Source organism: Centrocercus urophasianus, unplaced genomic scaffold, assembly GCF_019232065.1.
Source record: "Centrocercus urophasianus isolate 14NV4802_14NV808 unplaced genomic scaffold, USGS_Curo_1.0 seq_13, whole genome shotgun sequence".
NCBI classification, from domain to species: Eukaryota; Metazoa; Chordata; class Aves; order Galliformes; family Phasianidae; genus Centrocercus; species Centrocercus urophasianus.
The window spans coordinates 36,670,755-36,698,422 of record NW_024884475.1 but is presented as its reverse complement, the minus strand read 5'-3'; the positions used below and the strand labels follow the sequence as shown (position 1 = coordinate 36,698,422).

The 27,668-nt window shown below is 39.6% G+C and overlaps 1 protein-coding gene across 1 annotated transcript in view; it reads right to left on the bottom strand.

Annotated features, from left to right (window-relative positions):
• SPATA5 (spermatogenesis associated 5) overlaps positions 1 to 27,668 on the bottom strand; it is a gene marked incomplete at its 5' end in the record, with an annotated part of 180,366 nt that overhangs the window by 22,321 nt on the left and 130,377 nt on the right. Inside the window, one exon of the mRNA XM_042812455.1 lies at positions 13,186 to 13,350. Coding sequence (XP_042668389.1) covers positions 13,186 to 13,350 — 165 coding nt within the window. The remainder of the gene's footprint in view (positions 1 to 13,185; positions 13,351 to 27,668) is intronic.

Genomic DNA, 27,668 nt, shown 5'->3' with positions numbered 1-27,668 from the left:
ACTTGATTTTAAGTGCATTAAATAATTCCATTGGTTATAGAGAATTTTTTATGCACATGAAAATGTCTGAAATGCTGTAGGGTAATAATCCAAACTTTCACTAGGCCAGAAATGAGTTGGTATTAACATTCTGGCTTTGGTTGAAGTGATAAAGGTGATGAAATTCAGCTGAAGAGTTAAATGCAGACCTGAAACCCTCTCAAAACTTGAAACTGGGTCAGACCGATTTTTAATTAGCAGTTAGCAATTATGCAGCAAATCTCTTCCCTAGTGCAACACATACATAAAAGTAATGCAGGTATGCAAGAGGATACATCAGTTCCTTGGTGGAAGAGTACATTTTGGAGGGCTGTGGCACCCCTGTGCACTTCCATGACCAAGAACAGCAGCAAAATGCTGTCACAAATGGAACATTAAGGCTTCAAATAGCTAACTAGAGATTTTTTTTGTTCATGTTTGTGATTAATTCCTTCTTCTCTATGCTTCATGTACAAACCAGACAGCTTGGAACAGAAACCTGACAAGCTATTTATGAAATCTGTCGCACATGCAGAATTGAAGGAAGCTGACTGCTGCAGTAAATATACAGTCGGCTGGAACACATATAATGAAAACATTTTTGGGTTTGAAATAGCCTCAAAATGCAGCACGCCTCCAACATGACCTGGCTGGATGAGCAGTTTGTAGCTTTTTCTCCTTCCTCTTTAACAGTAAATTCACTGACCGAGCTAAGGGATGTTCAGTAAAGAGGAAGGGCTAGTAGACTCACTTCCAACAGTGCAAAGATAGAGCTGTGTACAATCAAGTACTAAGGCATTTATAGCACAATATGTAATGCACTGCCTGTTGCCATCCAAAGGTGTAGTTCTGGAAAATCCGTAGTCTTAGTGAAATAATTAAATATGTGATTAAAGACCCTACTATGCCTTCGTAAGTAGGGAAAGAGACACAAATATATACACACAATAAGGATAATGCAAGTAAGACGCAAAACCCAAATGAACAGTTATTATGTGAGCAGCTCAACTGAATGAAATGAAAATGTCCTAGTGATAATATGAACAATTTTTTAAAGCTTCTAGCAAAAGTTGAATTTTTCCATCACTTACGAGAGATTTGGGCTGAGTATATTATCCTGATAGCGCTAATGTTTATCAATACATAATAGCCATCATTTGCTATTGTTTGAAGTAAGGGAAGTAATTAAAGTAGTCATAAGCATTCTGATACAACCTGGTTGTTTCCTGTCAGTGTATGTAATGAAATGCCCCTCCCAGCACCACGCTCGCTGTTCATTAACTCTCCGCAATAAACATCATGCTTCCATATCACACATCTGAAAGCACTCCTCAACTGTGAGGTTGGGCAATAGCACTACGCTATGCAAAACCAGCCAAGTCCAGTCAGGAAACAGATTAATTTGAAACCCTTAATTAATGACTGAACATTTACACAGTCAAGATTTATGAGTTACAAGGAAGTAAGTCCAAAACATAACACTCCCTCCTGCATGCAAGCTTTCTTTTTAATAGTAAACAATTAGCCTAGGGTAAGACAGCGTCTAAATTCTCAAGTTCATTTTCTTCCTCCAGCTTCCAAGCATTTGCAAAAGATAAACTGATTCTGTGCTTGTTTGGGGGGAGGCCTTCTTTTTTTTTCACTAGTCTTACATAAATATAATTACTAATAAACAAGTGTTAATGAATGCAAAACACCGATTTTTTTTTTTTTTCCAAATAAAGAAATCAGTAGTTTCAGACTGTTATTTTAAATAACCTAAGTAACACCATATTTAGTAACAGTGGACATCAAAAATGAGGAATAAACTTTCAGTTTTGAACATTCTGGTTATATTCCATTTTGGATCATAATCATAGCAGCACTTTCTTCGGAAGAGAACTGACACCTTATTATGAGGAGTGCTTACTGTTTGAATATTAGGACTGCCAGCTCTTGTGAATCCCTCAGGCCTTATTCTAGAAAAGTCAAAATCAGGAAAAGTTTTGCTCTCTTGTTTATGCTAAATTAGTGAATACATTTTTTGCCTGCAAATTCTGTCTTGCCAATAAATGAGTGTGGTTTGTTCTTCCACCCAGATCATACAACACGTAAATAAGCAAAAGTGATCACAGGAATGGCAATATCCCAATATCCTGCAATATCAGAGAGCAATCTGAGTATGTGATGGGCCACAGACAAGTTACATGCTCCCCCAGCAAGGGGATTCTTCAAAACACCTTTCTGCATGTAAACAGTCACATCTGCGAAAGCAGAAGTAACCACGAACGCAAGCAGAACACAGGTTTGTGTTTTTTATTATTTCCCTTCCTGTGGCAGCGTGCCAATGCTGAACATGTAGTGCACACTGTGAACCCCAAACCTATAGAGCGAGGCTCGCTCCCATGTGCTCTGGGCATTGGCACAAATTGCTGGGTAGGCAATTTCACCTCTGCAAAACAGAACAAGCTACCTCAGAGGTGATAGAGTGAGTCACTGTCCCTGCTGTCCCGTGAAACACGTAGATTTTGCACTGAAGGACATGGTTAGTGGGCATGCTGTAGATGGATTGATGGTTGGACTACATAATCCTCGTTTTTTTTCCAACTTTAATTATTCTATGACTCCATGAAAATGCTTTGTGACTGTTATGAGAAAAATCTCCCACAATCTGCCTCCTGGCTGCTTCTGTTTGGTCCTTCCTCCTCGGCTGAGCAAAGAAAACCAGTCCTTGCATGCGACAGCGGCTGCTGGAGAGAAATCAGGTTCTCTTGACACAGACTTACTTGGAAACATGCACAGCAAATACTGGCAGCCTAGGTGCTGTGTACATCATTTTTTCCCCCTTCTTCATCAGTTTCTCATCAAACAGGAGCTCACTGGGAACAGTTCCGCAAAAAGACAAAGCTGATTTATCCCAGCATAAAGCAAAGAAAGACAAAAACATACAGGACAAAACAGAAGACAGATTGCTACTTTCCCGCTCCCTTCCACCCAATGCAATGCTTCACTATGCAATGTAAGTAAAATAGTTATCATTTAGTTTTATAACAAATTTATTATTGCAAGTGAAGTGTGAAGCTAATCTCTGTTTGATGACAATTACCCTCAAATAATAACACCCGCTTCTTCAAAAAAGAAAATCAAACAAATCCAAAGGAGCCCTTTTAAATAGAGCAAAATACTCTTAGTTCTCTTCCCTTACAATGGGGATGTCAAGACCAATTAACTAGCACAGCCATCTGCAGTTTCGCTCTGTTTTCTTCCATTGCAAGTGGACAGCCCAGCTCCCATGGCTCTCTTCTACACACTCAGTGTCAGAGAAAGTCTGAGTTGTTTTCCACCTGAGGCTCCTTGATGTCTTTGATACTCAAAGCCAGGACACAAAAAGCTTAGGCTAAGAACGTGGTAACAGTTAGAAGCAGTTTAATTAAAAAGCAAAATGTTCCACAGAATTGCTCCTACCATAGCTAATAATTTGCTGCACAGCTATTACCATGCTGTTTCCATCTGCCAATAACCATTTAATCTTTTTGCCAAAGGCAGTGGAAAGCCTTAGGTATTTTCATATGTATTTTAGGGGAACCATAAAAGATAAATTGGAAATAGCAACTTCCAATTCTTGAAATACAAAAATCAGAGCTAGACTAGAGCATACAGCCATCAGTGTTTCAGAAATTGCCTGACAGCTTCTACTCCAGGCAGTGTTTGAAGGATAAGACTCAAGTTTGGTGCAAATGCACAATCTTCGGTAGAATCCAAGTAAAAAACACAAAGTGAGCCACGGATAGCTCCCCTTAAAGTGCATTCCTCAACAGGACTGCAACTCTCATTCACAAGAAAACCCAGTGTTCAGGAGCGCATTCAAAACAGAAAGTATATGACATAAGTGCAAATCTCTGTCTGACAATGTCAGTAAGGTTGCAAATACCTTTCCACCTTCCACACCATCTTAATCCTCATCAGCTTCTCAACCTGTTCTAGAGCTCCTGCTGCACAGCTACATCTCCCCAAAGAGTCTGCAATTCTAACAAGGTTATCATTACCGTTTGTGGTTAAAGAAGAAAAGCCTGATATCTCCCTACAAAAAAACTCACTCAGAAAAATAAAAGTATGCATAATCCAAACTCCTTTGAAAGAAAGGATGATAGCAAGTATGTAAGATTGTGATGGATATCCTTTTTTTTTTTTTTTTTTGGATGAGAAATACTAAAGAATATCACAGTTACAATGCTAAATAAGAACAATCAAGCTCTCCAATCACTATATTGTTAGTGGCCATCCCTCCCAAAATAAGCTCAATGTCTACTTAATTAAAATGAAATTTTGTTTCCATGCCATGAGAAAGGATTGGATGCAGAATAGTCGGTGCATGTTCTATACAAATGAAGCTTAATAATGATACCTTTTATGTTTAAAGCTCAGTATACCCAATGTTTAAGATACTTACTGTCTAACAGCAGACAGTGATTTTATTAGATATGTTTCTATTAATTGTTTATTACTAGGTTCCAAGTGTTCACAAGAAACAATTACTTCACCAATGGCTGCAAAAGGCAAACATCCTATTTCATATGTACACAAAGATACCACTATATATTCAAATATTTCAATTCACACACACCTCTCCAATCTTTGTGGCTCAGTGAAGTGTAAACAGTTAGCATTGTTATTAAAACACACATTCTTCATTCACAGGAACAATGCTCAGCTAGATTAATAAGCTTTTATTCCCAGGCTCTATTATTCCTCTGCCATTCATTAACATTTCTTCCACCTTGACGGCAATTTAGCTGGCACAACACTGGAAATACAAGTAGGTCAGTACAAGGTGTTCCTCTGTACATTTTCATAGGTTATAAACATCCCATCTGAGTTAGCCTTCAGGTACTGCATTTAAATATTCCTAATGCCAACTAAGATAATAATCAGAACTCTTGGGGATCTTACTGTCCAAGTACTATGCTTACTTATGGAGGACGGATTCTGTTAAGACTGATGAGGCAATTTCAGTAGGGAGGCAGGGAACCCTCTGCAGCTCTCCTGGCCAACCTGATGCCTGAGATCATGCCTCAGTGCTACCTTCAAGGGAAAGCCCCTTAAAATCCTTACCGTGTCCAAAGAGAAAAATGTATATAAGTGTGGAAAAAGCCAGACTGAGCACCGAGGTCTCACAGTCAGACACTGCATACTATTAAAAGAAATCATAACAGGCATTTAAGCCAGTCAGACACGCTTTAATCTCAGGACACGGGAAACAGCAGGAGATGCAAGAACATTTACTTTTTTCTCCCTTGTTTATGAAAAATGTGGCTACAAACCAGTGTTTTCACTGAAAACCTACCGAAAACTTTGGACGGTTCTTTCGCTAACGTACTTTGTCATAATCAGTGTTCACAACAATTTATATACATTGAGGACCTGGTCTTGCAGTAGGGGTACAAGAGTCAAGGATCAAGATTTCATTCTCTATGAAATGCAAAGTCTTATTGATGACTTTCTCTGATTTTTACACCTTATCTTATACTTCAGTGCTTGAACTGAGTCAAACTCAAAGCAGCAAACTTCTAACTACATTCCCTATAATACATACCTTACAAGACCAAGTTGCCATCACTACAGGCTTAAATCAGAAAAAAGAGGTCACTGGGAAAAACATGTTGAATTTTTTTCTTTTCTTTTTTTCCCATAAAGGCAAAGCCTATCACTCTGCACTGATTTGAGCCTTTATATTATGTAAATGAAAGCACTTCAAAAAGCAGAAAGCAATCGACACTTTCAGTTCCTTCCTGATGATAGCAAATGCTGCTTTAACTCTCAACATTAAATACCTACATTTGTGATTACTGGCATATGGAAAATGTGTGATATAAACCACTGATGAATAATCCTCCCTTTCAGATTGGGGAAAAAAAAAAAAGGAAAAAAAAAAAAGAAGAATGAATTAAATTAGTTGTTGCTACAAATAACTCACAAGCAAAAAATAAAATTAAAAGAAAACAATAGCAATAGCCTAAAGAGGCATATTTTTTCCTTCAGGAATGAATTCCCATCTGCTTTTAAAGACCAACATGTTTTTCCATTACAAGGAATTACAGCCAAAACCAGGACAAGAAAGCAGCAGAGTCACAAGCAAGAGCAGAGGGCAAGGGAAGCTGGCTGACAGAGTATCAGTCAAGAACCCTCTTTACGAGGCCTTGCTGCAGTGACGGCTGAGCAGCCCCTGCAGTGATGGCAGCATATTGTCCTCTGCAAGCCACAGCTCAGCAGCGGCTCTGTCCTGCAGCCCTGGCCATTCTGGTGAAACTTTGCTCCTTATGGTTTCATATAAGTTCATCAGAAACAAGCAGCACCGTCAGCAGAGTACTGTTTGCTTCTTGCATGGTTAATGCTCATGTTGCTGGTTCTCTCTCCAGACAGGCATGCAGCATGAACCAGCCCTGCGGGGGCATGGTGAGGGTACGAGTATCCGTGTACAAAACCCAGGCAGACAATGCCATTAAAATAATTAATGAAGACACAAGTGACAAAGGAGGAAAAGACATACTGAAATTAGCCCTAATTTCCCTGAACCCCAGGCAGTCCATCATTCACAGAATCCAAATTTTCAGGTTTGAGAAGCTGGATAAATTTTATACCTAAATGCTGTTTGGGACACACTTGGGGGCTCATTCAAATTCCCTGTGGCATTCTCCCCAGATTTCTTTAAGGACTGCAGCTCTTTGGGTTGTTTAGGAAGCAGTGCTGACGGTACCCTCCTGAGCTGCTAATGGGGCTGACCTTTTCGGAAATGCTACTGTCCCTTCAGCCAGATGCATTAAATCTCATCTGCTTGATTAAACTATTAGCAAATCATTATCTCACTAAAGGATAAAATGTTCTTCCCCAGATGAGCAAGCCATGCATAAATTTCAGTGCAAACACTCCTCTGTATATCAAGCCTTATGTTTTACATAAACACACTAATTGTCAGCCCTGTTTTATATACTGGTGGGATGAATGCATGCAGGATGAATGCAGTTCTTTTTTGGGTCCTGGCTGAGACAAGACATGATGAGAATCAACCCGCTCAATGCTACCGTCCCCAGCCCCAACTCGGAAAAACACAGGAACGGAACCAGATCCTTCTAAAGCAGCTGAAAAGGAGATTGGGGAGGCACGGCACAATGCCACGACACTCTCGGGCTGATGAGTGATTACCCAGGCACTCAAACTGCCCTGGTTTTCAGTCTGTCCAAGCACATTCTGCACGTACGAGGTTCTTGCGAGACCGGCAGTAAGCAAAATCCCATGGGAAGTCCTGTGTAGTTAGTTATTTCCTTTCAAGTGATTCATCTCATTTATCCCAAGCACTGACATTCAGAAAACATCTTGAATGCCAGGTATTTCCTCACCTTCCAGCCACCTGTGCCAAACACATCCTTGGTGCTGATAAACATGTGTAGGAAGGTGGTGATCCTGTATTACCCATATTGGATGAAGGCTGAGTCTCTTTTCCACACCCACCCACACAAAAATGTTCACTTTTCAATGACTGACATGAATTAATAGAACTTATGCATCAATCCAAGAGAAACCTCAGAGGTTCATCTGAGGTCTTAATCTTGCTGTATATTTCAGTGTGATGGCATCCCTTGTCATATAGGATAATGTTATATTTTGGTGCAGAGCAAAGCAGGACTCCTTCATATGGAAAGGCTGTCTAGCAGAGTCAAGCCAGAGCTAATTCAGCACAGATAATTTAACTAACAAAGCACATTTTCAAACCACATATTTCCGATGAGACACAAGCTTTTTGTGTGTGTGTGTGTGTGGTATCTTACAAGTTCAAAACCTGAGGCTCAGTCCCACGGCACAACATGTTGAGCACCTTCAACAACTGATGAATTGAATGGGAATTGAACATGCTCCGCATGTAGTATAACTAAGCAGAAAAGAATAAAACCACATTCATGCTTAAAAAATGAAAACCATGAGCTTTAGCCAGGACATGATTTCCAGAGTCACAGAAACTCTTCTCTATTATATTTAATTTTAATTTTTTTTTTTAAATTGTCTTAATTCCCTAAAGTCTGAATATATAGGCTGCTACACAATGGATCAGTGGATACATTGATGTTTAAAAATGTTAGAAAGTCTTTCTCTGAAGTTTGGAAGATCTTTTGCTTCATGTAAAACTACATATGAAGAAGATAACATATGCTAATTTGTCTGATGCCTTGTTTTCTTTATATCTAAGCCCTCTCTTGTGCTTATTGTAGATGTACTTTAATAACTGTTTTTTCTCACTCTTTTAAAATACTGTTTACATTTCTGTATGCCTATGATGAAATATATCCTCATTTCTTTTGTAGTTAGTGACTTCTTATAAGAGAAAGAAAGGAGCACTGGTTTGGTTGTTTGAGGTGTTTGGTTTCTTTTTAAGTTTCTAGTTTTAGTATGTCTGCATCTGGTAAACAAGTACATGCATGTTTTGAAATAAATATTTTAATAGGCAATGGCTTCAGCTGATTAGAGCTAGTGTGCTGCTGCTGCAAATACACTTTTTTTGGCATCAAATATGCACTCATTTGAGCCACAGCAAACCTTCATCAGATTTTTTTTTCTTTTTTTTTCCTCCATTGTGTTCCCATCGAGAGTTATTGCAAAGTGAGAAAGATATTTTTTACATTAACTACTCTGCTCTGACTAAAAACCAGTGAAAGATTTACAGGTTCCCAGATTCCCACTTTACTATTGTTTCCTGTAAGCATGGAAACTGATAATGCTATAGAAACAATGTCAGACTCTGCTTTCACCATGACCTGATTTTAAGAGTCAGTCTCATCAGCTTATCTTTATAAGAACACCTATGTACCCTAATCAAGAATATTTGATTTGTTTTATTATTTCTAAATAACTTTAAACTCAAAACAAGTGAATATTTGGTTTCAGCTTCTACCTAAAACCTCCCTCTTTGTTATTGCCTTCTGAACTGTGACAAAACTGTAACATAGCTGGGGTTCAAACAATTAAAGAAGGTCCTTCACTCTACCAGGTTTATTTTCCTTTTAAGATCATCAACTTCTAGAATATAATATCTCTGTAGTGGTGAAACTTTCTATGGTGGTCTTAGTCCCTTGCTCATTCCTTTTCACAAAGAAAACTTCAGAGATCTGAAGTAAGGTACATTCCCTCCATTTAATTTTTAAAGGCAAATGATACTTTATTTATTTAACAACAGAAGTCTAACAGAGATATCGGCCTTTGCTTTATAAAGGTTACTGTCCTTTCCCCAGGTGAACAGGTGTGACAGCTACAACCTCTCATTTCTGGAACAATGTATAATTAAAAAGTTCCAGGGTAAACAATTTCCTAATCAGACACTGTCCACATAATTTTGCTCTTACTTGCACTACAAAGGGTTTTAGAATCATAGAATCATTCAGGCTGGGAAAGACTCCTAAGACCACCAAGTTCAACTATTGCCTAACACTACAAGTCCACCACTAAATCATGTCCCAACATCTCTTAAATACCGCCAGAGATGGGGACTCCACCACCTCCCTGGGCAGTACAATTCCATTGCCTGACCACCCTCCCCATGAAGAAATTCTTCCTGATACCCAACCTAAGCCTCCTTTGGCACAGCATGAAGCCATTGTCTCACATCCTATCACTTGTCACTTGGAAAAAAAAAACAGACTGGCACACACTTTGCTGCAATTTCCTTTCAGGTGGTTGCAGAGTGATGAGCTCTTCCCTGAGCCTCCTCCTTCCCAGACTAGCAACCTCAGCTCCCTCAGCCATTCCTCATACGTCTTTGAGACAGATTGAGACTACAGATCTCAAGCCAACAAGTATGATAAACCTAATCTGAACTTCAAATGAAAAAGGTGAACCTCTGAGTTCTTTGATGGCCAATCTTCCATAATGCAAGCTGGCTGTAGTGATGTCAGGAAAGAAAACAAATGAGATCGAAAGATCTCACATTATTTGCAATTTAAAACATAACACTTCTGTGCTTGGATCTTTAACTAATCACACTTCATAGAAACATGGTGACATACCGAACAGATAAAATTTCTCCACATGAAGAATGGCAGTGAAAATGCTCTGGAAAAAACTATGCCCAGATTGAACAATCTCTGAGTGAAGACATCTCCAAAGCCATTACAAATTATCTTCAGTTCTATAAAGGGGCAATTTTGCTCAAAATAAAATGCAGTAAGATAAAAGAAGAATTAAATTTTTAAGAGATTCGATGTTACAAGGCATTTGTTACTCTAACCAGTTTTATTACTTACTACTTTTTATTACTTATTACAGCAGACCTATCCTTGTAGCTAGCTGCCCTGTGCGTGGCTCCCACAGTGCTAGCCAGAGGTTGAGGCAGTCAGGGGAAAAGGAAAAGCTAAGGATGCAGCCAAATAAGCTGCCTTAAAGGATAGAGAGTATTTTTCTTAGTGTTGGTATTGGCTCCAAGGCCAAACACTGCAATTCAGAAATGTCTAAAAACTCTCTCTCACTGTCCTGATTTACAGACATTCGGGTATCCATGAAGAAAAGCCTAAAGCAGCACTGTAGAGCAGAGCTGTGAAGGTATCACCATGCAGTGCAGAAGGGCCAGGAATTAAAGATCAAACTAAATGTCAAATATTCCTAAAAAGCAGAGGCTTTGCTTTACCTATTTAATTGCTACATTAAAAGCTAACTACATTGATATTTACATGAAACTTCACTTGCACATGAGAGAAGGAAATTCTAGTTCATCGTCATAAATTATCTTCTATCTTCTCTCAAATGAAACAGTGGGAAGTAAACACCCTATTTTCCTACTGGATGGACCTTTAACATACTCAGTAAGATGAATGTATGTCCAGCAGATGAATGGAGATAACTGGTCATAAGGGCTGACACGCAAAAAAATGCACGTGCTGAACTATGTGTACTGAACTATTCATTTCATCGTAGGATGGTTCAAGGTATCTTTACATGAAACCCCCATCTATACAGCACCCTCTAGTCACAAAACCAAGCATTTTCCATTTCTTTTTCTAAACAAAGGGTATAACAGTGGAATGAGAACTTGCCATTCAACAGCGGAAACTATTTGTAAAGCTGGGAAGCTGAAGACACTAGGAAGAAAAGGCTTTAATGAAACTGGCCTCTGTGCGTGCCAACTGTCAAGACTTTTTATATATTTTTCCAAGGAACACTGACTGAGGATTTTTCCATGTTTACTCTTTACATCTCAATTATTACAATTCTTTGAAGGATGCCAAACTACAAAATTCATAAGAAATGCATATTAGAAACAGGCAGGCTTTTTTCCCCTGCAACTAGTCTGCAGTTGCATTCAATGACCCATTAACTTATTTTTGGTTCTGTACAAAGCCAGCATCAAGACATTTGCAACTCATTATCTAAGCTAAGCACAAGAATTCACCACTAGAGCCTCGGCTGACCCAGATCCAAAGGAAATCCCCATATGCTTGGAATTTCTGAAATACAAGCATTACAGTCGTTGCCTGGTAAGAAAACAGTTTCCATACACAACCAAAGATATGTTTATATTTATGTTTTTGGAGGCTTATAACTTGGCAAGAAGCACATATATCTTTCCAGGGCAGTAAAATTTTTATCACTGACATCAGGGTAAAAATACAGTAAAGTTACCAATCCACAACACTGAGGCAGTATAGCTGCAACAGCTCTCTAGACCAATATTTTAGCCCACAATAGGAAATTCTTTACTTTTATTAAATTATTATAATGAAATCCCACTTTCAACTGCAAATAGAAGTCCAATACAAAACAGCTTCACTCACTGTGTCATTAATTCATTGCCAGAGCATGGCTTGTCCTTTACTGCAGGGGAGGAAGGCCACAGGGCATTTAACTTTGGTCTCTGCCCTTACAGAGCCTCCTGGAACAAGCCTTGAAGCTAGTCTGGATGCTAGAGCTGCACATACAGCTGCACATGCTGAGGTCTGACCCCAGTGCCTTTGACTTGGAGAAGGGCATCTTCTGCACTGCACTCTCAGCAGTGCCCTCACCAGCCAGAGGTTGCTTGTGGGCAATATAGCTCTGTAAAATGCCCCAGCACTGCAGTCGTTAAATGAGCAGAAGCCTTGCCTGGGAGTAAAGAATAATTAGTGGCCAGTTGAGAACAGCCATCAGCATTACAGGAGTCATGCAAACACTTTGGTCATTTTTTCTTTCGGATCAAGACAAAAGTTCAGCTTATTTCCTTGTATTTGTAAACAGCACACAGAAAGATGGGGTGAACTAAGGCAATCACATTTTCCACTCTGCTATGGAAAATGTAGAAGGTGACTAAGTAATTAGAGATGGTATGATAATGCATACAATAGGACTGGCTACAATAAGGCAGAAACCTTAACTGTGGCATTTCATATCTTCTAAGAGATCGAATTGGCAAACTAAATAACATTCTTTGAATTTCTGAATTATCATAAAATCATAGAATGAGGAAATAATGAAATATTCTTCTATAAGACACTACTTTGAATAATACTCAGGGAGCAGAGTGGTGACCATAATGCTAACTATTATTGCCAGGCAGCCTATTTGAATTATTTTCTCCTCCAACCCAGGCGGGAAATAATTGCCTGACATACACTGTCAGAAGCTGACTAACAGCAATGAGCTATAAGAGCTGCTGTGAACTCTTGATTATACAGAATAGGAAAATATGAGCCTTAAGTGACCAGTGAATACCCTGCAATTCCCTTATGCTGTCTGACAATTGTGTCTCTCCTTCAATCTGAGGCCATTCACCACAATCCTAAATGCAAAATATCCCTGAGGAGACCCGTTTGAAATGCCTAGGCAGCTGGGGACACTTGCCTGCATTTCCTTGAGCTCATTCTGGCAGCACATCCTAACGAAGCCACCCGTGACCTTACTAAGGCTCATCCTGGAAGAGGCCCTTTCTCTGGCAGCAATACTCTGATAGGGATCTTGAAGGTTAAAGAAAACCCAAAACACTGATATTCCGTTTTCTGAACAGAAACACAGAAATCATAATGTACTCAGTCAAACAGTCTCTTTTTATGACTCCATCCTCTCACATACCATTTTGAAAAGACTCATGGAATGATACCTGGATGACGCTTGATTTCAATTTTAAAACTACCATTTTGTGCATTGGCTCTGTGGCTATTACCATACAAAAAGCTTTACCTCTGCTCCTGAATACTTGTGGGTGTGCTGAACAAGCTCTGCTAAGCAGATTTCCTCACTGACTGGCATGGACCGAAAATGAAGTTTGAAGATCTCCCCACGAGTGGCTGCATCTGGCAAAGGCACATAGATAATTCTGTCTATTCTTCCCGGTCTCAGCAAAGCCTGCAAGGAAAATGTCACAGAAAGTGGTACAAGGAACAGCATATCACATCAAGAAAGTAAAAACAGTAAGTCAATTAAAAACAATAATAGCAACAAAACCCAAAAACCAATTTCAGCAGAAGCAAGAAACTGCACAAGAACAATTACGCTATGTGCTAGAGAGATTACTCTCTCACACTGCAATATATCAGTCACTGAAAAGACAGTAAAGCTATTCAGCTTGTGAAATACCAGTTGATGGAAAAAAGGCATCATGAAGGAACTAAAGTCATTTTCCTAAAATAATAATTCTAGGCTTGTTGCAAGGTGTACTGGAATGCTAGGGCTTGGCAAAAGGACAGGTGGCAATGGACATTTCCTAAGTTCAGATCTTCAGTCAAGAGAAGCAGAGGAAAAGAAAGCTGAAGTAAAGCTGGCATCCTGCATTCGTATTTATTTATCCCACATTACTAGCACTGCACACACTTAACCAAGAACATAGTCACGTTTTTCACACACAATAAGGTAATTCTAAACAGAGACAGTGATGTTCACCTTTAAAAAGGAGGAGAAAAAAACCACAGACCTGCAAAAATAATGTAGTTTTGGCATCAGTTTTGGACTGTTGGAAGAACGTTTCTCCTGTGCCACAAAACAGCTGAAAATTCAGCAAATGATTAGTTACAAGGCCAGGCTCCAGTTCTGCAGCGTCATACAAGTACAGGGAACCAGTGCCACAAAAAGCAGCTGGAGGGTTGTCTGGGGAGTTCATCCCTGGGACAGGTCAGTGATGAGGCTGTGAAAACTCTATCCTTGAGGCTCGGCACGATGAAGCCAAGCCCTCCTCAATCTAGTGCTAGTGACAGTCCTGCACCTCATGGGTGGGGACTGCAAGGCCTCTGGAAGTCCTCTTCAGCCAAGCTTTCTATCATTCCATGGTTTCTGGACTGGGTCAATAAGTAAATACTATCTATGAATAAAACGATTATGTCTGATACGCAGGAGAAGCCAAATCCTTAGATAAATGAGATGAGAGGAAACTTATTTCCCTGTATTTTTACAAATCTGTAAGATTTTTTTAAATTAAAACCATTTACTGTAAAAAAACCTAAAAAATAAAAATTAAAACTCTCCCAGCCTGACTTGACATTTGAGGGGAAAAAAAAAGTGCAGAGCACATGCACCTAAATAGTATTTAAAAACTATTTTTTAAAAACTAGGCAATGTTTATAAGATTCAGCATGTAACCTAAATTGTTTTTATGTTATGATTCTCCCTTGGGCAGAGTAGTTCAAGTTTCAGATGACTGGAGATACAGCATGGCTGTCCTGGGCTGTCAGCCAATAAGTCTTTTCCCAGCCTGATCATGTCAGTGAAAGTCATGCTGAAAAAAATAGTAGGAAAGAACTTTTCTTCCTGCGCAGCATTGATCAAGTTAACACCCTTCCTAGAGTTTCTTTAAAAAGACTGTTGTGGTGCTTCAGAATGGAAAAACGTATCCTGAATGTTAAGAGATGTCTTGTTATTTTTAAAACAGAACATGAAAATGTTCAGTAGAAAGCACATGGCACTGCCGTGTGTTTCATTGGCCTAGCTAAGGACATAGCAAGGGAAGACTTAAGGCCCACATCTAGCCCCATACTCTGTCTCTATCAGCGGCCAATGCTGGATCCCAACAAAGGAGAGCAAGAAGCAAGCTGTCCACCAGTACTTCCTTATCAGACTGTGCTACTTGCCCCAGCACTCTCGGTATATTCACCAAGAACTCAACACACCAGTGATAACAAAACTAGTGTGCAATTTGGGGTCTAAACCATGTGTGTATCAAGATGTTGAGAACACACCTGGAAGAGAAATTTGCATGTTTCAAGACTAGGCTTGGAGGAAGAGGAATTACACTGCAATTGCATTCTGCATGCTGTTAAGAAAATGCCCATAGATAACTGCTATTTAGAAGAAACACAAAGTGCTCACAAGAGTAAAATGGTGCATCTCTTTTAAATCAATGCAGGTTTAATCAGGAAGCCTAGATAATTAGAACATTTTCTAGAGACATCTTAGATCCTACTAATAAATAATCACGGCAGTTGTGCAAGAGGGTCAGCAAAACGTTTGATAGAAAGAAGGTCCTGACCAGCCGCAACCAAACGCTACAGCCACAGGTTTTCAGCGGTGGGACAGACTCTTAACATAATGCAGCACCCACTCTAGAAAAGCACAAATGCAGATATCAAAGAATGAATGAATTTTTTTGCTCCACATTACTTAAAATTTAGTTTCTTCCAGTCCCAAATGCTTTGTATATCATATATATAGTCTTAGTTGGAAGCTCAAGATTAAAACACGCCTCTTGCTACAGTCAAGCATAGGAATGTTATCCAAGATAACCAGATGTGCTGGAATCCTACAAAACAAAGCGCAAGTCAGTCTCTGTAGTGCTTCCTCGTTAAGTAAACAGACAAAAAAGAGAGGAGAGAAAATACTCTGTTAACTTCACTTGTGAGGAGTTCCAAATTCCCTCCTCCAAAGAGAAAAGCAGATTCACCTGAGAACTGGTCTCTACCAGTGGTCACAGCAGGTCAACCAGATGGACAAACTTGGCTTCCCTGGAAGACCCTGGGCACAGCCGGACTTTTCCCTGAAGGCCAACACCGAAGCGTCCCAACACTTTGACTTTTGGCAAGCTTCAGAGGAACTAAGAGTAGAGGCCAGAAATGGGTTGCAGAGCTGTTGTGTTGCCCGTGAGTGTGAAGACAACCAGAGGGCAATGGCAAGCCAAGGCCATTTTCATCTGCAGACACCTTGTTAGCCTCCTCCGCTAGATGTTGAGGATTTTGTCTCAGTGTTCTCACACTTCTTGGTCAAAATAATTCGGTAGTCAGAACCGAGCTGCACACAGAGCATAGCACTAAAGGAACAAGATATCATTTTTGATATTTTTGCACTGTTGGAAGTTTCTTCTGAAGGAAAATGAGCTCTTCCTGGTTTGCTTATAGAAGCTTGATCTGGTATTTTGTGTCAACAGCTGCAGCACCATTATCACCAAGGCCATTAATGGATGCTGACACAATCGTCTTCCTCAGATCCATTTCACTTGCACAAGTAAAGAAGGCTTTTGGAGATGGTTGCTCAGAGCATGCTATGACTTTTACAGGTTGTCCCAGAAGACAAAGCTTCAAGCTTGCAACTTCCCCTCTAGAAATGTTCATGGGGAGAAAAAAGCACATCTAGGTCACCTCCAGCCCAGCTCCACTGCTCAGAGGGTGCGGTGGGCATGGCAGCCTGGGGACTCACCAGCCATCACGGGTTGGAGATGAAGCCACCTGGAATTGACCCTCACTGCCAAACTGAAGGAGGAGAAGTTTGGCAAGAGCAGCAGCAGCAGCAGGAGAAGCAAGACTTGGCTGTGCGAGGAGAGGCAGCTGGGGGAGGGTGAAGAGTTGAAACGAGGCTGCAGGTTCGGGCAGATAGGAGCTGCTGGGAGTACAAAATTAACTGCTTGCGGCTGGGAGATGCAGAACTGATTTGAGGCTAGGAGCACACAGAAGGTGGGAAGTTGATGCAGCCAAAATTAATTGATGTGTGCACAGAGCTACATAATTCACTGATGTAAAGATGTGAGGGTTGCATAATTTATGTAGGCCAGGAAGGGCACAAAATTAAGTAATTGGGGTTTTGGTAGAAACCAGAATACTTCATGCCATTATGCCTTTCTTTTGCAAGTTTATATAATTTTTTGTTGTTACCACAACAGTTATGAAAGGGGTCTGAGTGCCCACACACTGAAGGGTTATGAGTAGTAAACATACACAGTATTCTTCAGAGGAACAACAGCATTCAGGAAAGTAAGATAATCATCATGTAATACACAGTATCATCAATAGAAAAAAACACACTTTAATTAAGAAGAAACTACTGCCCTTTGAAAAAGAAATGCTTAAATTCTGTACTAATTAGAGTATTACTTCAAAATATAGCATTGGAAAAGATAAATGGTTCAAAAATGTGTATTTTGTGTGCAATTATGAAGATAATTATTTCAGGAAGCAAAACTTAAATATGCAAAGCCAGGAAAATATTTGTGGTTCCTGTTAAGAATGAACTAGAATTAACCCTAGGGCTTTGCTAATTTTCTTCTTCTTTTCCTTTTTTTTTTTTTTTCTTCCCAACATAGTTAGCTTTTTTCAAAGAATGCTTGGCCATTTCAGCAACTACATCATCAAACAATGTAGAATTGTAACACTGCTTGAAGCACCCACAGCTGATGAGCCTTCTCTAAGATGGAAAAAGTAGCTTTCCTATTGACATACTTCTTCAGTTACATCTACATTCATCAAAATTTTCTTGATTGGATCTTGCAACAAAACTGCATACATAACATAAACGTAATACCAGGAAACATCATGAACGCTGACAAAAATTTTATAGCAAAATGTAAAGTACGTAGCAAAGCATAAGCTGCACAGTAAAGTGCATACTTAGGTGTGTAAGAGAGAGCAAGAAGGTTCAGCAGGTAACAGAAGTTCATCTGGAGAATTAATGTTACTGCATGTTCTCTGCTGCAATCAATCTCCACAAGCAGGAACGGATTTTTATATTAAATTTAAGGCAAGTATATACTTTCTTCTTCTTCTTATTATTATTGTTAATAACACAGAACCTGAAAAACACAGCTAAAAGTTTAATCCTGCCTTTGGAGTCCATTGAGATTAGACCACAGAAGAAAATGAGAAAACTGGAAATAATAGAACAATCTGTTTCCTTTGTAATTAAATCCTCCCAACTTGAATTAACAATTGCTATTTATGAACCATGGGTATAGTCCCTACTTACATGAACTCCTGAACATAAGAGGTACTTTATATTTTGTAATCTAATTTAGTAATGCAAATCTTTTTACTTTCATCATTGGAGTATTTAAACATATGTAAAGCATTTAGAAGTAAGTCATGTTCCTGCTGTGTAAATTTTTGTGAGATCCTTTCAGTGTTCTTGCACACATGTCAGGACAGATGTATTGCAAGAAAGGAAAGTATTGGGGGTAAGAGATAGGCCAAGGAAGTTAATTTGTTAACAACAATGAAAGGATCTTCTGGAGCCATGATATTTCATCTTGCAGAAGTGAATTCAGCTCCCATAAAGATGCTTCAGCTATACTTCAAGGCTCAACATGTGTGAAATTTTCATTCTTACTTTGTGCCAGGGGAGGTCAAGATTCCACTGCAATATGTCAAGAAACACTTAGAATTTTAGGATCTTTGAAAGTTGCTCTTTAAACAGACAGATGGAACCTTTGTGCAGCCATGGATTAATTAAGCAAGATTAGAAGGTACTAAGGAGAAAAGGGAGGCAGGGAAAACATTTGTGTCAGTATTGTGCACTTGAAAACCATGGTCCTGGGGAGATCTAAATACTATTGCTCTGCAAGGTTTTTCTTCCTCCTCCATCTGGCATGAGCTTACTCAGCAGGCAACACTGCCTCGCCATTTCAGGGGACACACTTATGCGCCATGTCACAAGGCTGGAGTATTGTAGTCACAGGCTCCTGAGTCAAGCAATACTGCTGTTTTCTCGCCAAGAGCCCCTTTCCTCACACTCTTCCTCCTCCCCACCTTCTTCCTCCTGTGCCAACATCTGTCACCACCATCAGCACATGCCAACATCTCTAACCAGTTCCCCTCTTTGATGACTTGTTTGTTGGTCACCACCCTTGTACTTCTCCCAAGACTTGTGCAGATTATTCTCAGCTCTCATTACACAACATCTACAATTGCACTTGGGGTGGAGTAGTTTTCTTCCTTAGATTACAGTATACCCACTAATGTAAAATCTCATCTGCAGACAGAATTTTATTAGATATTATTGGAGACTAGGCCCTGCAAAATGCTGCATTCTCCTTTTCAGTCCCTACAGAAAGTCTTTACATTCTACCAAGCTTTCTAAAAATAAGGAAGCTATACAACCCCTCTGTCATGTCAGTCTTGCTCAAGACCTGGAGCATTGTGCAAGTTGACAAGAAAAGACATGATACATTTGACAGCAGGTGTTCAAGAAGAATGTGCGCTATCAAGTGGCAGTGTGAATATTTTACTCAGACACTAACCATAATTACTAATTAAGGGCAGAGAACAAATATAAAGCCGACAAATAGTAAAGCAATTTGATCAAGGATACAGTTTATACAATCCCAGTCAAAAACAAAATGAAGCAATACGGAGAGTCAACCGTCTGAAAAATAAGACTAATCTGCCCCGTCTGTTAAGCAAATGTCCCTGCCTGCGTAGTATTCATCACTTTTCTCATCCTCCAGGTGTAACAACAGTAGCTTATCTTTTTACTCCAACCACAGACTTTTAGCTGTTTACAGTTTGTGTCATCAGCAGAAAAGAGAAACTTCTCAGTGTAATTCACTGCATGCTCTGAAATGGCTTTCTTTGCTAGCTACCTACAGGAAACAACACCTTCAGCTGTCATTACAGATCAGTTCCAGAAGGCAGAAAAATTACATACTCTTATTTTCTTATAGAACAAAACTTGAGAAAAGAACTGCCTTTACTCAGTAGAAACCATTGGTGTTCCTCATTTGAACAGTATATCCCACTTCTTTGTGTTTCACAGCACATCAGCCACTTCCACCAATGTGGGTGGGGATTTTACATGGATATGAGCATTGCTTCAATAACTGAAGCTTGTAACTGAAGTTATAAACAGTGCATCAAGAAAGCAAAAATGTTCAGAGTTGATATGAAACCACATTCAGCCTACATGTCCAAAGCATCCAGAGCTTATGATTTTGAGATAGTTCTTTTCGCCCATGTGTGCAGTCAGGCACAGATGAGGTCCTACTGTGGGCTGGTTCTTTAATCCCCACAATTGCATTATCACCACATAGTGCTGCCTGAATCTGGCATCCACACCACAGCCCTGGCCACGCTGCCAAACAGTGGGGTTTTGGGCTGCTCCAGGCTGGAAGTAAATGTGCTTCTGCCTTTGGGGATATGGCACTGAGAATGTAGTGCTGGGGATTATTTATTTGCTTTATCTTGTCTATGCAGCTCAGTGAAGAGGCTCCGGGTCCCTCCTGCCTCCTCATAAGCATGCTGGGGACACACGTTGAGAATGGCCAGGAAAAACAGGGACAGCTTGCAGGGCTTATGCCTCTCTGCCACCTAAACAAAGTGCTTGCTGAAGCTGAGAAGAGCTGAAAACCTGTTTGCAAAACAAACCTGCAAAGAGCTGGACATATTAAAATATCCTTTTTTTTCATCAGAGGAACATCACTGTCCCAAACCAACGTGCATCACAGTGCTGACACAGACAGACTTTGATTAATATAGCTAATTTAAGGGGAATCATAGAGAAAGAGGGCTTGAGGAGACTTGTTCCTTGCAGCAGTGAGACCATGTAAACACAACTGTAAGGAACAATGTGCTCCTTGGCCCATGCAGACAATACCAGTGTACGTTTCTATGTGTTTTTGTTCAGATAGGATTAAAATATCTCAAGAAATAGAGTTTCAATCACTTCTCTTGGCAGAAACATCTGCAGGCAGATATTCTGCAGCTGCAGAACTAGTATCTCCATGCTTTTTTTTTTTTTTACTGATATTTCAAACAGTTAAATTGGCCAGTTGGCACGGCTTACTGCAATGCTCCCTGGGAGCCAAGTTTTGCCCAGGCCTCGATCTATAAAAGTCTAAACCTGTCAGCAACACACCACATTTTCAAAGCAATAAAAGCAGTGCAAATCCAAGCAACCCTACTGATACGATTCCAGATACTCCACTTTATTGCGATGGAAATTCAACTTGAAATTGAGCCTCTTAAAAGTATTCAAAGACGTGCAGACTTTGACAGCAGAATCAGGCGGCTTCTCTGCTCTGCACTGTGAACATTATCTCAGAAAAACTGAAGCAATTCAGCAGATTCTCTACAATCAGACTACCTTCTGGACAACCTAATAAAAGTTTTCAAGTGATGAGCTATTAAAAAAAAAAAGAAAAAGTGCCCGGCCTTACTTCTTGTTCCTGTCCTTGTGTCAGTCCCAGATCCCAGCGCAGGGCCGTAGCTCTGGCTTCCTCTGCAAGTGGAACTTCAGCCACGAGCTCTTGTTCTCACCTGTGGCAAATCTTAATGGAGTGATGTGAGGAAAGAGGATGTCCTGAGCTTTGGCTGCTGTCCCACAACTTCAGTAAGAAGCAGCAGTGAGCTAGGACTCTGCCACTTGCTGGACTGCACAGAGAGGTTTTGATATGGAGAGGGAATTGTAACTCCTCTTCCTGTTCTCTAAACAGGATGCAATGCTTCTTCCCTGGTTTCTAATAAAATAATTTGCAGTGAAGTTAACTAAAGGAAAAAAACCAAAATCTATAGTCTGTGAATAAGCAATGTAACACACCCTCTTCAGCGTATGTTTACATAAGGGAGTCCTCCATGCTCCCATTTAAGAGGTGCAAAACCTCAGGAATGTCAGCTCTTTTTTTTTCTCCTCCCTCTTTTTTGGGGGTGGGGGTTTAATAAAAGAACCCCTTTAGAAAAGATAACAATTACATGTAATGGAACCTGGAACCAGACTCTTTTGGCAATTAATCACCCAGGAGCCGTTGCAATCCTGCAGGCTGTTTCTGACAGATTTTGAGAGCATTACAGGAATCACTGGGATAAGATGTGCCTGGGCTGGCTCCTGACAGGGACCGATCATGTACAAAGTGGGTTGTTGGTTTTGGGGCTTTTGAGTTTGTATATTCATACAGATGCACACCTATACATACACACACAGCCGTGTGCGCCCATATACACATCTATATGGAATTCTTTCTTTACATACATGGAACAACTGCAGAACTCATTATCAGCCCAGAGGCAGAAAAAGAAAGGAAGAAAGAAAAAAAGAAAATAAAGTCCTTTTTTCCTCTTAGCAAAGATGAGCTATCCATCACTTAACAGAGATACTTCCTGTTTTGAAGCAGTTGGGAAGGCATGACTTCCAACCCAAATACTTGGCTTGGCAAACTATTCCTGTGTTGACAGATGCTTTTATAACCACTTCATTCCACCTGAAGTTTCAGCATAAAAGGAGGTGGGTTTTTTCTTTTCTCTCTCTCTCTCTTTTTTTTTTTTTTTCTGAAGGAGGAGAAAGGGAAAGCAGAAAGGAGAGGAAAGGGAAGTAAAAGGAAGGAAAATACCACAATTATAACAGCTGGATGACAGAGGTTAGCATAGCTCTGACAGATGTTACCATATAACCTTATAATGACATGCTAGAGGAAAAAAAACCAAAACTTGTTCCTTGTAGGAAAGAGAATTTTGAACCCTTGCCAAAATATTACAATTCACTTCAGAAGCTTTTGAAAATTGTAACAACAATGTACCATATAACAAAATAGATTTCCGTACAAACCTACAGCTTTAGTTTACCATCACTCTGACGGAATAAATTACCAGCACTGGATGAGATTCTTTTCAGAGGAACAACTTCTCCTCAAGTGACAAAACACACAGCACACCAGCTCCATCAGGATCTGCCTAGCAGCACTTTTTTTCATCTTCTATGTTCTGTTTTCATAGGATTCATTAGCACTTCTCAGGATTGAATACTGCAGTGCGTGACAAGCAGCAATAAAGATGCATTGCACATGAGAAGATGTGTCTGTAAAGTTGCATGATCCACTTTACATAACCTTTTGTCATTATCAGTTTCTGTACTGCTTACACCTGGTTACTTTGGTGACTATCCTACCACAAAAATCTTGAACACTTTCCCTGGCTTGAGACCGAATTTCACAGACCTGTCTAACAAACTACAAATAAATAAAGTGTAAAAGAAATGTTCACTGACTGAAATAGGTATGTGAAACAATCTGCTTCTGAAGAAATAGATCAACAGAGTGGGAAGCAACATCAATGAAACAATTAAAAAGCAGTTACAAAAGGCAATCAATGACCTTCCATCATTACAGCCAATGATGTGGCAGAAGAAAAGTAGCCTACAGCTTTCATTATTTGAAATACGCTATTTTACTATCACAGCTCCGGAAGACCACTTGAAGCAACGAAGTAGATGCTGGTCCCAATAACAGTCATTCAATGGAAAGGCCATTCAACTTGAAGAATAAAGTCACAATATAAAAAATACCACTAATTTGTGTTTGAAATTGGAGACCAAGGTGATCTACTCTTTAAAACCTGTCTCAACATTTATTTTTCAAAAAGTTGTGTAGTGAAACCAATAAATATTGTTTCAAACACCCTTCTGGGAGAGGTATGGCCCTCTCGGCCCTTACTAACACACACACGTTAGGTGCAACCCAGCTGACTGGTGCCACTTGGGGACCAACCAATGCACCCAAGATACTTCTCTGAGTTTAGCATGTATTGTCAGTGAGGCTTCTCACTGTCAAGGGGGAAGCTGTTGGCCAGCAGGAGCCTGCTGAGAACAACAAATAACACAAATAGTTCTCCTGCCATGTTTTCAGTACAGGAACGACCAGAAAACACTCTAGGATTTTAACTGATAGTCCAGATGTCTGAACGCCAAGGAAGCCCTCTCACTCTTCCAAAAAAAAAAAAAAAGCACTCTTAAACAATTCTTATTTATAACTTGTGAAGAAATTATATGAGTATATATCATAGAAAAGAAGCAGCTCATCAGCATCCCTGAAGCAGAGGGCACACAGCAAAGCACTGGGTGCTGGGGGCCATCTAGCAGCAGACATGCAACACAAGACTTTAACTACAGCCACTCAGTTGCTGGGGCCAGAGGAACACGCCAAGTAAGCTGTGCTGCTTGGGAACAGCCAGGTGCTGCCCCTGACGACAGCACAGCCATAGCTGCACAGGTGACACGGTTCCAGAGGTTGAGAATGTGTGGGTAGGACAAAAGAACTGCACACTCAACTACAAGATCTCAGAGAGCAACACGACAGGATATGAATGTAGTCAAGAAAGAGCCTAATTAAGAACAGCAGTGAACTGGCTGGGTCAGAAGCCAGGATACTCTGCTTCAAGAAAAGGCCCCAGCAGACATGCCTTCTCTTATTACTGTAAGCAGACAATCACTGACTTCCTCCACCCGGATGCAGGAAGACAACTTGGTGGTTTTCTCCCTCAAACATGCAGAAACCACTTTATGTGTTGATCTTAGAAACTGGTGGGTGGTGCTGAGTTTACATAAATTACAGTGCTTACTGTGGCTGTCAGCTGCAAGTGACAGATACAGCTTGGACTTCAGGATTAAAATACGTGTTTTCTAGTTATTAGGCCTGGAGCAGTGCTGATAAAAGTCCTGAAATCAGTTTAGAAGTCTGCCAAGTGCTTATACATCCTAACAGACATGAAATGTTGAATAAAAAACTTTGGTGTCAATCAACCCACATTTTTTCCCTACACTGTCAAGAATTACCTCAAACAAATGTGAGTTCCTGACTGTTGCCCATATACCATTCTTCCTGAATGCCTTCTTTTTTGTTAAGTCACCCATGACGTCCACCTCCAAGCACTTTTTCGAGGGAGGAATTATTTTGGTTAGCCCCTGTTTCATCTTCTAAAGTCAGTCAGAAGGGATTCCTGCTATGGCAGACAGTCTGGCATCAGATCTGGCTTAATTCTTACCACATATCCCAGATACTTCCATCTTTGTTTCTGGATAATTTAAGAGATTAAGTCTTGTTCAACTCCCTGACGAATCTCAGTTTTTGTTATAAATTCATTTCATTTAATACCTACTATTTCCCTGAGGCATTTACTTTCAAAAGCTTTTAGATGTCTGTCTGTACCTTTGGTGGATTTCCAGCTTTTGCATCCATCTGTTAAGGTGGAAGCAAAATTTCTGTGGAAAACTCAGAGATCAGTTTTAAATCATAGATTATCAACATCCAAATCTTTTTCGTGCTGGTAAATGCAGCTTCTGCCTTGCTGATATATATTATCATTTCTTTCTGGGCATCTTGTTAGCTCTCACCTTGCTGCCATGCAACATGAAGCTGCCTGTTCTGCATATGACTTGTTTTTATATCACATTAATGGAGCTGAAAATTGCTGCAGTTCTTGTTACATCGTTATGTCAATTTGGGTTTTAACTTTTTTTTCTTTTTTCTCTTTTGTGCATGAATATCTCTTGGTTGCCTGAAGAAAAACACCTACCTGTGGTTTCTAACAATGTACATTCTACTAGAGCCAACCTTTTCTCTTGTACTTTTTCCTCGTCAAAAGAGCAGTGATTCCAAATAGCAGAAGTGAAGTACTGCACCTCTACTTGACACCATTGTCTACAGGAAGGAGTATTCATTCTGTCAATACATACTATGAGCAAGTAAGCTTTACCTTGATCTAAAGCCTTGACGAGGCAATTACTCTTCTTAACATATCCTGTCATTTCAAGATGTTACAGACTCAATCCTGATGGACAAAGTCAAATATTATCTTTGAGTATAATCCAGTTTATAGAACGTGGTTGTTTCAGATGAGTTATGGTGGGGATTAAACCTGATCAGCACATGATCATCCTTTTGTTCACTGAACTTCAGCTGCCTTTTTTTTTGCCTGAAACAACACAGCAAAACTTTTCTACCAATAAAAAAGCATAGTATCATACTAAACACCATAGTAGTTTAGGCTTTAATTTCTGTGTGTGTGTAATCAAAACTTTTCTACTGACTCCATAGTTAAAAAATTCAATTATTTTTACCCATGGAGCCTTTCAACACTTTCTGGGGGCTGTACATTTCCATGTCTTTAGTTTCTGTATCATGTCTTGCGCTACTCAGCCGTTTGGTATTATCATTGCTTATTTTTGTCTCTTTTTGTTACTAAGGGATGGGCTTTTTTTCCTTAGCAGGCATCTTGAAGGGTATAAATGCGCTGGTAAATTGTTTTCCATTCACCTTAATGCTCATTTATGCTTCCTTGATAAGATCAGCAATGTATCTCTTTTATCTTCTTATACTGCATACACTTGTGAATACTTAAAAATTTACGTAACTTATAGGGTTTACTTTTTTCCCCCCAAAAGTAACAATGTTTGAATAGTTATTTTGTCCAATTTTCTCAGCTTTTACACTTACAAACCTACTGTTTTTTTCTAAATGCTTGAAAGTTTTGAAAAATACACCCATTGCACAAGCACCAAAACTGCCAGGCAGAAAGGACCAAAACCAAAGTCAGTAATGCTGAACTCTTGAGGTGAATTCATTTTTCAAAGAGGCTTCCATATTAAGTGTTTTGGGAGTATTCTTCTTCCATTTGTAAGTGTTCAAATAAGTGCGAGCTTCCAAAAGAAACAAGCCTGCACTTTGCAGGAATGCAAGTTTTTGAAACCTGCAGTAATTTCAAAGCATAAATACTTAAGTTATTGCCACATCCAAGCTGTACATTCAGTGTCGCAGAATCTCACTCTTTCAGCACCGTGGAACTGTGATGTACTAACAAAGCAGAAATAACATGGATGGTACCATCACCTAAAGGAAGCTCCATGGTTTTCCTGTCAAACTTCATTGGTGAGTTATTGCTCATTTGTAAAGTAGAAATAGGAAATAAAAATCCATTCAGTGTTCATAGCAAAGGTCTTCCCGGAACTCAAAGGTCCTGAAAATTTATTAGGTTACTTGCTTGGGAGTAATTTCAAACTATTAGATTTATCTTGGGCTCCAATCATTGTTTAGAAATAAGTTTGAACTGTTGTTAGTTTAGCAGAAACATTTGATTACTTCATCTGTCTTTCTGTAGTAATACTCAGTTAGGTGCTATACAGGCATGCAAAGTACCGTTTAATACAGACAGTAGCACAGTTCAGGATACACTTCAGGAATAACATCCCCAGAGCTTGATGTTGCCCAAAGGCAATGAGGCTTGTAAGGAGACACCTACCTTTATTCTCTACTGACTTGGATTTAACTGAGCATTTGCAAATTGCAGGAACTGTAGCAACATATCTAATGTTTAGATTATTTAGCTTACTTCTCAGTGATATCAATACTTAAGGCTGACAACTAATGACGAGATAATTTATAAGATTAGCCTCTGAAAATTGACAATTCTTGAGCTCTAGTGTTAGCAAAGGAATGCAAGGAAAACAAAATTCTATTTCACATTTGTAGCTAGATTTCCAACAAAGAGATACTCAGAACTCTTGAAATTTCCTCCCACATATACTTTAGTTTTCAAAATTATTCACATATTCATTCTGAATCCATGAAGCTGTGCTTTGGCTGAAGGCCAAGATATACAGAATCAAACACTTTAAGCAAGCTGTTCTGATGAAAAAATCAGAGTTTCAAATTCTTTCTCAGGATGCAAAGATTTAATGTACCAATAGTATACGCATAAACAAATCTGTGGGAAGTC